The sequence below is a fragment of the Vespula pensylvanica genome, chromosome 6 (assembly GCF_014466175.1).
Source record: "Vespula pensylvanica isolate Volc-1 chromosome 6, ASM1446617v1, whole genome shotgun sequence".
NCBI lineage: Eukaryota > Metazoa > Arthropoda > Insecta > Hymenoptera > Vespidae > Vespula > Vespula pensylvanica.
The window spans coordinates 403,065-416,932 of record NC_057690.1 but is presented as its reverse complement, the minus strand read 5'-3'; the positions used below and the strand labels follow the sequence as shown (position 1 = coordinate 416,932).

The window sequence follows — 13,868 nt, the reverse complement described above, 5'->3', positions numbered from 1 at the left end:
AGAGAGAGAGAGAGAGAGAGAGAGAGAGAGAGAGAACGCGTCGCTAACTACTTAAAATATATTCTTGTACATATGTATATTTTGCCGAAACTTTTTGATAAACTGACAATTACAATTTTTCGATGCCATAGTCGTAACGAATATCTTGGAACTACATAGAGCTACATAGACTTCCCCTCGAAGATCGAAAATAGCTTCTGTCCGACGTACAATACCTATTTCCTTTGAAAGAAAGCTCCTCTCAGTGTCTGAATACGTTCTGAGTGATTAGCGACGCGGTACGCGGTACGAAGAGATCATATTTCGACAAAGTTTTCGAACTTCTGCTCGGGTTCCCTTCATCGGAGAACCGCTAACCGTATGATAATGGCACGTTACGTGTCTCACGTAACTCAAGGAATGTATTTGTCTCCATTTCCGCGATCTCCGAAAAGATCTAGCGAGACGCGTATTTTGATTTGTCAACGGGACTGATTGCACGAAGCCACGAAAAAAGCGCACTTCATACGTCCCACATTCGAGCGCAATTCCTCGATAAATTATAGAGATTAACCATTTATATGAGCTATGATTAATCTTATCGACTACATAAGTATCGCTTGCAACGAAATATAAGCAGTAATAAGATGCGGATAATGTACAATTATTATAAAAAAAAATAAAATAAAATACAAAAATAAATAAATGATTCAAAGCATATAAAAACCTAGGTAGGAGTGTCATCGTCGTAACCCTTTTACAAGATTACCTACGTTAAATAAAATATAAATTTTATTATAAAATCTGTATAATTAAAATAAAAATGCGTTTAGAACTTTATACGTGATAATGGTTACCGATGGAGAGAGGGAGGGAGATAGAGAGAAAGAGAGAGAGATAGAGACATCATCACTATAATTTCCTAAGTATAGTGCAATAAATACGAGGAGGAAATAACCACGTTTACAATGGCATTAAAGTTAATTTTGTTGGCATCTTAACGGCACGATAATTAGAGAAGTCCCATATTCGGCACAGAAAAGATTTTTTTGTTCCTATATAGAAGGGATATATACTAGTTTGGTTAAAAATTTAGAAAAATGAAAAGAACTTATATACCTGGATCATTAAGTCGCTAATTGTGACAAACAGCATTGTAGGAAGGAACGGTAACGGTGATCTATAAAGGTGAACTGCTTCGTTTATGAGTTTGTTCTACCCTTCTATCTGCAGCTGCATTATCAATAGAAACGCAGAATCCTTGAAAGAAAAGTTTCAATCTTTCTCAAGCTGAGAATTATCGTTTGGTTGGGAACTTTGCTTGATAATGTTCACCAGGGTATCCAATCTTGTTGGTCGAGCTATCTGTAGGACCATATGCGCCTCTTCTAAGATCAATAGACCGTTGTGGGCGTCATTCGCCGACAGGTTGTGCGCGGATATAACGTGCCGTTTCCAAGCGGCATGCGTAGGTAAAACCTAAAGGAAAGAGGAAGGAACATAAGTGTAATTTCGTTAAACTCGATCTCGGTCGTGTTGACATTTGTTTTCTTTTCTTTCTTTTCTTTTTTTTTTTTTTCGTTTTCTTTTCAACGAACGATAACGAACGATAACGAACGAACCTGTAAACACCACTTGCAATTAAGGGATGGCGATATGGTATGAACGGCTTTGATGTGTCTTCTTCGAAAGCCCCAGCTGGTGTAAGCACGATCGCAAAAGGGACAGGGAAAAGGCAGATATGCGGGACCTCCTTTGATCATCTCCTCCGAAAACTCCGAACCAATGGACGAAGAGAAGGCGGGAGAGAAGCTCGAACGGGATCCTCCGGCGATGTGCTCCAGCGATAAGCACGAGGAGGAATCTGTCGTCCCTTCCGTCGACGTCTGCGTCGTCTGCGTCGTCATCTCCGTCGTCGTCTGCGTCGTCGTCTGCGTCGTCGTCTCCGTCGTAGTCTGCGTCGTCGTCTCCGTCGTCGTCTGCATCGTCGTCTGCGTGGTCGTCTCCGTCGTCATTTCTGTCATCACTTCTTGCTTGGGAGAACATTCCAGCTCGAGGAACCCGGACTCTCCTCGATTTTGTATAGTCGACCAAGGAGATCCGTCCTTTCCATCCTTCGAAGCTTCCCAACCTCGACTCTCCTCCGGAATTCTTTCGGAGACTCGAAAACTCGAACTTTCCTGTGCTTCGGCGATTATCGTCACAGCTGGCTTCGAAGACCCTATAATTAATCGCCGTAGACGATTGAAATCATATCGCTTAGCTTTTCCCTCCCTGTCACTCCTCATCCTTGACGTTCGTCCGGATCGAGCACGGCGTTTTATCCTTTCGGAATAAATGAAATAGACGGGATACGATAAAAAGGACGGAATACAATTCGGAGAAGAAGTAAACCGCTAAAAATGTAAAATAGGTTTATTTGCGACCAATCGTGTGTCTTGTCTACAATAATATCGCTTTAAATAACGATCGGTTCGTTCGATGGTTCGTCCGTACATTCGCGTCAGAGTTTATTACCGATCTATTACAGATCTGATCTCGTAAACGAATCTGTCCAAAAAATAAAGAAAAGGGAAGGGAATGGAAAGGAAAGGAAAGGAAGGGAAGGGAAGGGAAGGGAAGGGAAAGGAAAGGAAAGGAAAGGAATAGGAGAAAGAAATGATCAAGGCCGTTGGATAAATAAAACGAAAAAAGGAACGAACCAACGAGCGGATCTATCGTCTATATATGTACGTACCCTAATAGTTGGGCGCCGTAACGACGCGCTTTCCGCTTTTAAATATTCTACAAGCATATCTTAAATTACTAGTCTCATCGTAAGAGCTACGATTTCTTTTCCTTATTTAAGTATACACGGTAAAATAGCCGATAATGTCGCCGTGCGCGACACGATCACGCACGCGTCTCTAGCACGGCCGGCACGCTTGCTTGCGCGCGCGCGTCTCGTGTCGTATAGTGTCTTTCTATCTACCTTTAGCCGTGTGTGCGTGCGCGCCTTGCATTTGTGTGTCGCGGCGACATACTCGTTTCTCGTCTCCGCGATGCATCCTCGCGTGCCTGCGAGCTAAACCGAGTTTGATATCGTGCGCCGTCTACGGCGATAGTGCGTACTTGCGATTGCGTGAACACCGTATAAATAAATAGATTAAGAAGAAGGAATGTCGTGTAACGCGGCCGCACGAGAGGAAAACAAAGGGTTCGTACACGATGCTAGAGTAATAATGTTAGAGGAAAGAAAAAAGAAAGAAAGAAAGAAAAAAAAAAGTAGTCAAGAACGATCGATGTCTCCTCGCTTGTAGGAGGATAGACACGTAAACGTAAGACGCAGGAGAAGAGGACGAGTTTAGTAGCGATCACCTTCTTCCTCTTCTATCGTTTAGCCTGTCACCCCGAACGATATCTATGCATGACGAATCTATCGCCAATCACACGACTCTATTCAACATTTACGCGTCTAATATCTGATTGCTCGAATCAAAATCCTAGCCTCCTTCGTCGCAGCCGTTTTCGCGAGCTTTGTTCCATCGTGGATTTCGATCGAGAATACGACAAAGCTAGAAGCGAAAAAACGGGGGAGGAAGTTGAGGTCGAAATGGGGGAGTACGGGGAGGGGAGGGGCGACGGCAGATCGAAAATGGCCTATTCCAGCCAGTGGAAACGTTTCCGTTTGACCCCTGACTTGAAACGCCCTAGTCATTGCGTGTAAACGGAACGCCTCTGAAAGAGATACCTTTTCAAGCCCCTATTGCTAGTGTCGATCTTTGTTACGCAATTCTTCCACACTTCCTCCCACTCGATGCTGTTCGGCGCGATGCCGCTAAAGTGAAGCAAAACCTCCCTTATCAGGTGTATCTTGTTGCTATCGAATTGCTGCTTTCCCATTTTACCATTGACGTTGCAGAGTATTCTCTCTTCGGGAGTAAAGAGGATCTTCATGAGATCGCAAGCTAGATGATCCATCGGACGAGAAGACGCCCACGTTGAGATAATGTCCGGGCTCGGTAGTAGATCGGCGTAAGGTAGTTGCTGATACGAGTAAAGCAGCGGCTTCACGTCCGAGAATCCAGTTAGGCCGGATAATCCAGATATACCGGAAATGTCTTCAGCAGGACTGTTCCCAGACCCTGCCACACACATCAGCACAGCGCGCTTTAGACACGGCTCTCCCCGCAAACGACACGCTTACAACAGAGACGCGCGCTTACGCACGCACGCACGCACGCACGCACAACAAACAAACAAACAAACAAACGAACAAACAAACGAACAAACAAACAAACACATATAAGCGCGTACATTCGAATCTCGTTTCACACGATTTCTTGGATACTTGGATATTTGGATCGGGATCGTACGAGAGAGAGAGGGGTCAAGATCATGATCGGTGAAACGATCGATCGCACGCGCGTACTTACGCAGAGCTGGATAGAATTGGCTTCTAATGTTTTCTGTCCGATGTAACACGTTGATTATATAGCAGGCACATCGTTTCAAGAAAATGATCATCTTTTCTATCTCCTTTAACGACATCTTATCCAGCTCTGTACAATTGCCCTTTCACCTTACTCTTTCGCTCTCTTTCTCTCCTCCATGCACGCATCACCTCGTGCATCTACCGATATACACGACACTTTCTTTCTCCCTCTCACTCCTCCAACACGCAATCGTTCTTTCTCTCATTCGTGCGCTCTCGTTCCTTCTTTTTCTCAACATCCTCATGGCGTAACAACGAAAAATAAATGTGAATCGCCAATCGAGCGAAACAAAAGTTACGATAAAAGTAAACTAAAAATTCTGGCAAGCTTCGAATTTGGTACCGAAGAAAATGCCTTCGGTACCTAATAGCTGCCGGTAGACGATTCGAATGTTCTCAAATACGCGTAATAAATAAATAAATACAGCGAGTGTCGCTTATATCGTGGAAAGTTATTGATTTTCGCAAAACATTTATAAAAGTTTCAAATGTCTCTCTGCACTTCGAGTTCTATGGATTAAAACTGTACATACTTCCTAAAGTACAAGTTGAAGACTACAAGAGTAGATATCGTTACGTTAGTTTCACATCTCGATTTATTCTCGCAAGAAAGAAATTCCGATTATGCAAATGACAAAAAAAGTTTCCTTAAAGCGCAGAAGATGTAAAAGAATAATGCGCTTTTGAACCCGTTCTTTCTTTCTCTACAAATAGTCGATAGACATAAAAATTACAAATTATAGCGACTAAAACAGTCGCTCCTGCTTTTAATTCCAAGTCCGAAACGTCGCCAATGTCTAATAAATGACCCTATTGTACAACTTAAAAAAAAATCTTTTGTAGAATGTATAAATGAATTTATCTAACGGTACAACTTGTAAAGAAAAAGTAGTAACATCAAGGTAATAACTTGAAACAGGTAGAAGAAAAAGAATTATATGAAAATATACAAGTATACAAGTACAAATGTGAACGTATAAATATTTTGTTAACTGACCTTGCATTCCGTCCATTTGCCCGGTGTCCAGTCTCTCCACTGGATCTTTATCCATCGACGTGCGTTTTTGTAAATCTTCGGGTGTCATCTCCAATGGTTCTATCTACAATGTTTAATTTATTTTCAATCTTATTCTACGTATTAACCGTCAGACAGATATTGTCAAACGCGTATGTCAAACGAACTAACTTTCATTTCTAAACGATGAAACACTGGATCGGGCAATGCGTCGGATGACCCATGATCCGTGTCCTTCCCACTTTGTTCGCTTCCATTCGATTCGCTGGTATTTTCAGATTGCGATATTCTTGGCGTTAAAGCCTTCTCCAAGATAGAATTGTTATGTTGTTTACAAACTTTTTGTTTCTTTTTAGGTGCTTCTTCCTTAACAACGGGTATATCTTCGGCTACACCCTGTTCAAATTCTGCCAGCCTCTTATACTGATCCTTAGCAAAAATATCTCCTCCGGACAAGCCACGAATTTGCAAAGTTTCTGCCGCTTTCAATAAAGCAGGCAAATTTTTCTGCTCGATATTAACCTCTCCTTTATATATAAATATGAGTAATGCCTCGAGTTCGCTAAAATGTACATCTTGCAATATTATGACTGGATGCTGGCATGGATTAGCCTATAAAAAAAACAAAAGGTTATACTTGAAAATAAAACGCTTATTATCGCGACAGAGAAGATTCGAGGAAGCCGACGTTCCGAAGAGAGAATCATAATAAAGGTATATCATAATTTCGTTTCAAAAGCATCAGGAGATACGAATGGCAGCTGTCAAACTGTTTAAAGTGACAAGAGAAACGGTAAATTGAATTGATCGAAGCAACGAGAAGGGACGGAGAACGACCAAAGAACGATTTCTTCTTAACTCGTATAAAATCTTGAAAAATCAATAAGGATCTCTTACCTGGAAGACTTTCTTGAAGAAAGGACTACTGGCAGAAAGTATCACTTTGTGGGCCGTGAGACACTGTCCGTCACTCGCGAGTGTCACGTCCACCAGGCCTTCTTCCTCCCAAAGACTCTCGAAGCTCGTCGCGATATTGTTCAGGAAGCTGTTCCACTTTAAGCATATTTGGCTTGACATGTCAAAAGAAATAAACTAAATCGAAAAACGCTCGAACGACCGGCCGATCGAGTGACGCGCGATACGAAAGCGTTTACACGGCGAATAAAACGGCGAACGCGAGAGAGCAGCGATCGTGCCAGGTACGCACAAACATCGTCCAAGTTGCTCGGGAGTATACAGGCAATATGGCTGCCGTGCGACTAGCGGAACCGCGCCAAATTCAAAACTCCCGGAACCTTTCTCTCTGCCTCTCTCTCTCGTTTTCTTTCTATCTCATCGCACGTTCCTCGTATTTTCCGCTTCGAAATACAATCAAATGAAGGAATTAAAATGGATCCATTGCCTCATCGAATGAATCAAATTATTTTCTCGATCTCTTACAAAATACCATACATCGTTCGTTTCACCGTTATCGATCGTTTTCATTATTCGTTGCGCTCGTTTACCAATTTATAAAAATATATTTTTCTTCGAAGAGTCTGACTGAGCAAGATCGAGCGTATTAAAGCAAAAGTCTTGCGTGAGAGAGTGCGTGCGTGCGTGCGTGCGTGCGTGCGTATGTGCATGCGTGCGTGCATGCGTGCGTGCGTGCTACCTGGTTGCCTCCGTGCTGTGTACTTGCCGCATACTGGCTCGCGTGCGGTGCATGCTTGCGTGCGTCCATGCCTATAACAGAGTTCCATAATCGTTAAGATTCCAGCTTGCTTCGCGTTCAACGCGTGGCTACGCGAAAGAAAAAAAAAGAAAAAATTACATTTATTCTTAAAGAAACGTTATCCATCAAAATTCGAGTAAAAAAAAAAAATGTGTATAGCAAAATATATTCGGAGAAATAGTATGTACATTAAATTTGCAATAAATTAAGTTTAACTCTGTATAAGTCTATCGATGTAAAAAACATTGTTCGTTTGCCATCGCGGTTGAAGCTCAACGACTACGCGACTGGAACGAAAAACGGATCGATGATAATCATCATCACGCGAACTTTGAACACGTACGTTATCGAACGTATTCGAACGAAGCATTTCGAAGTAAAATTTCTCAAATAACTGACGGGTTATAAATTATATTTTATTCAGAAGCTAGCTTAACTATTATACTAAATGCAATATATCAAATTGAAGGTAGTAAAGTATTCGAGAAGAATTATATCCCGAGCTTTGCAATAATGCCTTTCTCTTTTTTTAATTAGATATTATATTAATTATGTTGTAAGGTGCTTCCAGTTTGTTTGTTTTGACACGAAAAGAACAAGAAGAACGTAGAAATGAAACGAAAAAACGAATATGAAAAAAACGAAATAAAAGAGGAAATTCTATATTGCAAATTCACAGATATAATTTGCAAACATTCCAAGTATTCCATTATGTACGTAAAATTTAAACGTCCAAGCTTGGATCGTAAAAAATTACTCTAAGACAATGAATAAGTCTTTTATTTACTTTCCCTTACGGATTAATAACTTTTCAGCATTTCTTGAATCTGAACGAATAATAATTGAAAATTTATTAAAAAAGTAAGCAATAGATAATATAAAATGGATGTTATTGTCATACTTTAGATACATTAATGGCGTATAATAAAAGTACGTCCGACGGTTTACCAAGTTTTTCTTTAACAGTCTCCAAACGAATAAGAACGATAAAAATCAGAATAACGCTTAATTCCCGAATCCTCTGTGAAGTCACACATTTTCAAGTGGTGCACTTATATATCTATACTTTTTAAATTCCATACCATTTTATCAAGTATAGCTAAGCATAAGTTATAACTACATACATAAATGCAAACATCGCACATATAAAATGATACTTCCCTTTATACAATAGAAACGAGGTGATTGCATTACGAAAAGGGAAATTCTCTCAGTAAACTGTTGGAAGTGCACCATTAAAGCATCTCAGAGTACAATATTATGCATGAAATTTATCGTTTTGGAAGAACTCCAAATAGAAATAAAAATACAACGTTCGAAGTTAATTGACCCAAAGATAATTTATAGCGTACAAGTATTTTATGAAAGAGCTTTTCTAAGATTAATAACATATCCGATGTTTCTGGATTACGATTCATTCCTTCTCAAAATCGAAGGGTATGTTTATTATCTCAAAGATTCTTTATTCAAAAATTTCCCCTTAACAAGTAGCAGTATGATGTAGACTACTATGTAAGGAATGTACGAAGGTACTTCTTGAACTGAACAAAATGTTCAGCGAAAAGCTACTTATCGAAATAACTTTGGACGCCCAGTGATCGAACCACCCTTTGTAAGTAAAAGAAATTCTACGTATAAGTTATCCTTTAACTTCGGAGAACTGCTTCAGCGGTGAATTGTGCATATAAAAAAAAAAAAAAAACCTATGCCCTATTTAACCTTCGAATTATAGCAAGTTTCTTCTTAATCTCTTCATTTCTCTAAGTATTATTCTAAAATCGAAAGCCTTGTTTATCCTAAATCGTAAAAATTATCAATTTTTATTGTTGCTTTCATACGCAAAATTTATCGCCGAAGCAGTTCTTCGAAGCTACGAGACATCCTATATATTAATGTAGACATTTTTCTAAATTGGAATTAATGTAAATTTGCAAAAAACGACCATTACGACAATAATTCTTCCCTAATAATACGACCACCACTGCAACAAGAAAAGAGAGAAACGTCGAAGTTCTATTTTAAAGCTATACCGACCTCGGCATAATCATCGCTCAATTATGCGAATAATAATGCCTTCGCACTTGATGACACAAAAGACGTGATTCTACCAAAATTATTGCATCGTTCTATATTCACAATGAAAATTTTACTTGTTCGTGAAAGATACGAGATACAAAGAAAACAACGAGAGAAAGAAAATGGTAAAAAAAGAGAATAGATCGAGCGTTGAAGTTTTGGATAATATCGTCAATAATGCAAAGATTTTCAATTTTCAAATAATGAATAAAAAAGTTCGATGAACGAAAAGCAAATGAATCGCCTGAGCAATTCTTTATATCTACCTCCATCTTCGATGACCAGTTTTAGAATAAGATTCTTGATCCTTGATTGATGCAGAAATGTATACAGATAACGAGGATCATAGGGACGATACTGGCTTGCGACAATGAGATTAAGGATGACCTAACAGGATGGAAAAACAGGGAAAGACGATGGAAATTATTCAGCTTGAAACTGAAAAACCTAGAAAAATATATATATATAAAAATATCATTGATAAGTAACTCCTTTAAAAAAAAAAAAGGTACGAAAGAAATTTATGATATAACAACGATCAAGTTTTATAAAAACGTAAAAATAATTATTTTAATTTTTGTTACTATGGAGTAGGTGTGAAGGATAAATTCATTGGCGACAACTGATTTCCCGGAGTAGCATCGGTCCTAGTGCCTTGTTCGATTACTGGATCCGTTTCGTTCATATCTTCTACCTATAACGATACGAGAAAGGAATTTTAAACTATACTTGTTTAACAACGCAATTATAAAATAAAATGCTTGAAACAAAGTCTTATCCTTACCACCATTGAACTCTCCTCGACTTTCGCTCTTTTCTGTGCAATCGTTCTTAAAAGCCCCTTAGCTTCTTCTTTAGTTTCATCAAATTGAAGACATTTCTGTGCATAATGATTTGCCCGATCCAATTGTTCTCTTTTCAAATGATACTGCGTTAGGTACTTGTAAGCGTGACTCAATTCGGTTCTATCAGCATTTCTGAATTCGTCCATTACAAAATCTGTATAAGCTGCAGCCGCGTGATCGTGTTCACCCAACTTTTCATAAAGACTAAAATTTAAAATACTTATGATAATATTTCGGAAGTAAAAACTGATCTAAAAAAAAAAAGGTAAGTAATACGTACTTAGCTAATTTTATCAAAGCCACTCCCTCAATATCCCCTACATTGCACGCTTTGTAATAACACTTGAGAGCATCTTGAATTTTATCTTGTTTTTCATATGCCTCGCCCAATGCAAGAACCATTCGACTATCATGAGGTCTCAAAAGTTGTGCCTGCTTGTAATAATATAATCCATAAGAAGGCATCTTCAAAATTTCATACGTTTGACCCAAACCATACCACGCTCTATAATCCCTTCTGTTAACTTCTACATAAAATACAAAAAAAATTCATTCGATAATTAACGTCATAAGCGACCTAATAAAATAACTCGTATATATAAAACGTACCGATGGCTTGGCGATAACTATGAATCGCCCCATTAGTATTTTTCATCTCCATAAATTCATGGCCGAGTAACGTCCAAGCAGATAGATACTGCGGATTGAGTTTCAATGCTCTGTGGAAATACATCACTGCCTTTTGATGATCTGCTCTTAAACTGTAATAATTTCCTACAAATAAATGAGACTGCATAACGTATTTTGCAATCTCAAAAAAAGTAAGATTGATTTATTCAAAATCCTAATAAATATGAAAGGGGCTTACCTACTATACAACATGTTTCCAATCGATACTTATCTATTTCTGTGGCTCTATGAGCTAAATATGCTAATTCTACTTTCATTTCTTTTACATAAAGTAGATTTGAATACGTATCCATATTATCGAGACAATATGGATCCTCTTTTATAATGTGTTTAAATGTTTTTATAGCATTATCAACATCTGAAAATGTATGGAATAAATCGATATCATCGAAGTTTAACGTTACTCGAATGTAAAGTAAAAAATTTGAATTACCTCTTCTGTAGTGAACGGCAATCGCAGTTTGAGCGAGTACGTACGCATTTTTTTCAAAACCCATTGACTGCAATTCGCAATACATAGCTAAGCCTTCGTCGATAAGTTGCAATTCTAAATACATGTGAGCCATAAAAAAATGTTTCATCCAGTGATTTGGAAGCCGCAAATTTTCTAATTTTTCCCTATCCGTGATTAATGCAGCTAGTTCCAACCAAGTGCCCCAGTGCATCGGCTGCTTGTGAGTCGATTCAACCAAAACTTCGGTGGCCTCTCTGGTAAGCTGGAGTTTTTTCAGAGTTACCCCAAATAAATATAAACAAAAGCCGTCTAATTTACCAGCCAAATGATCTTTTCTTAAATCAGCACAGAGTAATTTTAAACTGTCATTTCTCATAGGGTCTGGTGGTATATCCGTCATGTCATCTATTTTCTTTTTTTCTCCTGATAAGTAACGAGAATACAAATACAAAAACCTAGCTTTTGAAGTCGTACATTTTTCTGTAAAATAGGCTGCTCGGTCGTACTCTTTTAAATCGAAGTAGGTTTTAGCTAAAATATACGTGTCATCTTCCTCGTTCGTTTCTGTCAAACCGATATCCGTGGTCACATCGTGTAGATCTAATTTGACATCTTTCAAAGAATAGTTCAATTCTGCCAGCCTAAAATATAAAGGGATATGATTATACTAACTTTTTTCTTAAAATACAATTCAACAATCATTTTATATACCATTTTGTAGTATGTAGTAAACCACGTTGAGAACATTCATTTATCGCAGGTAACAAGTCACATTTAACCTCTTTAATATTAAATTTCACGAGATCATCCATTTATAACAAATTTTCGTTAAATCATCACATACGATAATTTATAATAAGTTTTACGACGTTAACCACGTTCATCGCTTTTCGTTCGTAACGTATGCGACTTCAGCGACAAGTACGGTTAAAATATGAACTACAAACTGAATAGGATAACAATGTCCACATTGTGCACTTACCGAATAATGTACAAGCTTGCATATATTATATCTCTCTCACGCACAACCTAACAATCGAGTAATTTCTGACAGAAATTTTTGTATGTAGTACAAATAGTAATATATAACGTATCACAAAAGCAAAAAGAAATCATCTGTTAGATATACTTCTCTGAAAATAAATGAATTGAAAAGAATTGTTATATTGTTTGTTTCTACTTAAATTTATACAAATAGTTAAAAGCGTATTTAAACAACCATTAGCTCGATATTACTTGCGATGGAATATACAAACGTACAAAAGGTAATAGCAAGAACGATAGAAAAAAAATCGAATTTTGAAATATGTCGATATGATGGCGAACATAAGTAGAACAGAAAATATAACGTTTAACTCGATAAAGCGAAAATAAGAATAATACAGAAACTAACAATTTTCAATACAATTTTCAATTTCTTTTAAGAAATTACTTTAGAATTCTGTTATATAGAGTCCGATTATCTATCAAAGTATAATTAGCAACGTGAAATGTAAATACTTTAATCTTTAGTTAAAAATAAAAAGAAAAGCTTGGAAACACTTTGAAATATGCAGCCATTCGCCCGGTAGTACTTGCGCTTTACAATTATACATATAATTTAGTTATACATTTTAGATATTATATATAATTTAATTATAGATTTTAGATATAACATAGATATAGATTTCGATATATTGCAAGTACTACCGACCCAGGTCCCACCGCGTGGAGGTTGCTGCATCTGGGGACCCACGGGCTAACGGGGACTCTACTTTAAAATTCGCGTGACCGACGTGATCAAATTATCGGCGTTCTATAAAACGAAGTCTCCGGTAAGACTTTTAATCGCGCCCGAACACTCCCGTGAGTGTTGTAATAACGGTGACTCTACTCTAAATTCGCGTTCGCGACGTTTCACGCACTAACCGAGAATTCAGGCAACTAACTGGAGGAGGGTCAGTCCACGCTTACGGATAGCAAACCATACTACTCGGCAGCACATAAACCGACACACGACCGGTCATTTATTCGTTTCAGCAATCAAACGAAGTCCATTTGCGTAGGACTTTTAATCGCGCCCGAGAATACCACGCCTGTGCCCGCCGACACAGGCGTAAGTGTTCTTCCTACCCTACCCGTATTCGCGTCTAGCAATCGATTATGAAACGAACCTTTCGACGATATATCGGTACCTCGCCGATATATCGAAAACCGCGAAGAAGAGAAAGAGGAAAAGAAAACCGAAACATGCGCGCACGTGATTACGATAAAACTCGGAAGAATAGACAGAAAGCATATCCGAAAGTTATAACGAACACATGCACCTGTGAAAACGAAATGAAATTGAAATGAAATTGAAATGAAAAGATGGACATAGAAAAGAAAAGAAAAGAAAAGAGAAAATGAATTCGACCGAAATCAGAGAGTACGGAAATCGAGCTGAATTTTTCGGTACTGAAAGAAGGAGACCCGCACAGAAGCCCGCGCCCAAGGGCCCATCCCAAGGGACCCACCCGAGAAAAACTATGATAATTAATCTCGAATAATTATTTCAATTATTACATAGCTGTGCCTATCAATGAATCGAAATGATTGCATATTTATTGCCGAATATACGGAAAGTGTAAGAAAGAATGTAC

General features: G+C 38.4%; 1 protein-coding gene across 9 annotated transcripts; it reads right to left on the bottom strand.

The window, feature by feature from the left end:
- Window positions 1-44: 44 nt before the first annotated feature.
- On the bottom strand, window positions 45-12,343 carry LOC122630255 (cell division cycle protein 23 homolog). 9 transcript variants are annotated; one of them, XR_006327440.1, is made up of 9 exons: window positions 11,959-12,343; window positions 11,227-11,888; window positions 10,972-11,151; window positions 10,713-10,877; window positions 10,384-10,630; window positions 10,043-10,307; window positions 9,843-9,952; window positions 9,525-9,705; window positions 6,544-7,193 (listed from the first exon to the last, which is right to left on the bottom strand). XR_006327440.1 is itself a non-coding variant. In XM_043814573.1 (8 exons), coding segments are annotated over exons 1-8 (1,731 nt in total). In that variant the 5' UTR covers window positions 12,060-12,343; the 3' UTR covers window positions 6,544-7,192. The 9 variants fall into 9 exon arrangements, 6 of the variants coding, with proteins under 6 accessions (XP_043670510.1, XP_043670509.1, XP_043670508.1 ...); XR_006327441.1 differs by having other exon boundaries at window positions 9,525-9,645; XR_006327442.1 differs by lacking the exons at window positions 9,843-9,952; window positions 10,043-10,307; window positions 10,384-10,630; ... (2 more) ...; window positions 11,227-11,888; window positions 11,959-12,343 and adding exons at window positions 45-1,034; window positions 1,099-1,239; window positions 1,315-1,458; ... (1 more) ...; window positions 5,451-5,553; window positions 5,640-6,080 and having other exon boundaries at window positions 6,366-7,193.
- Window positions 12,344-13,868: the final 1,525 nt, after the last annotated feature.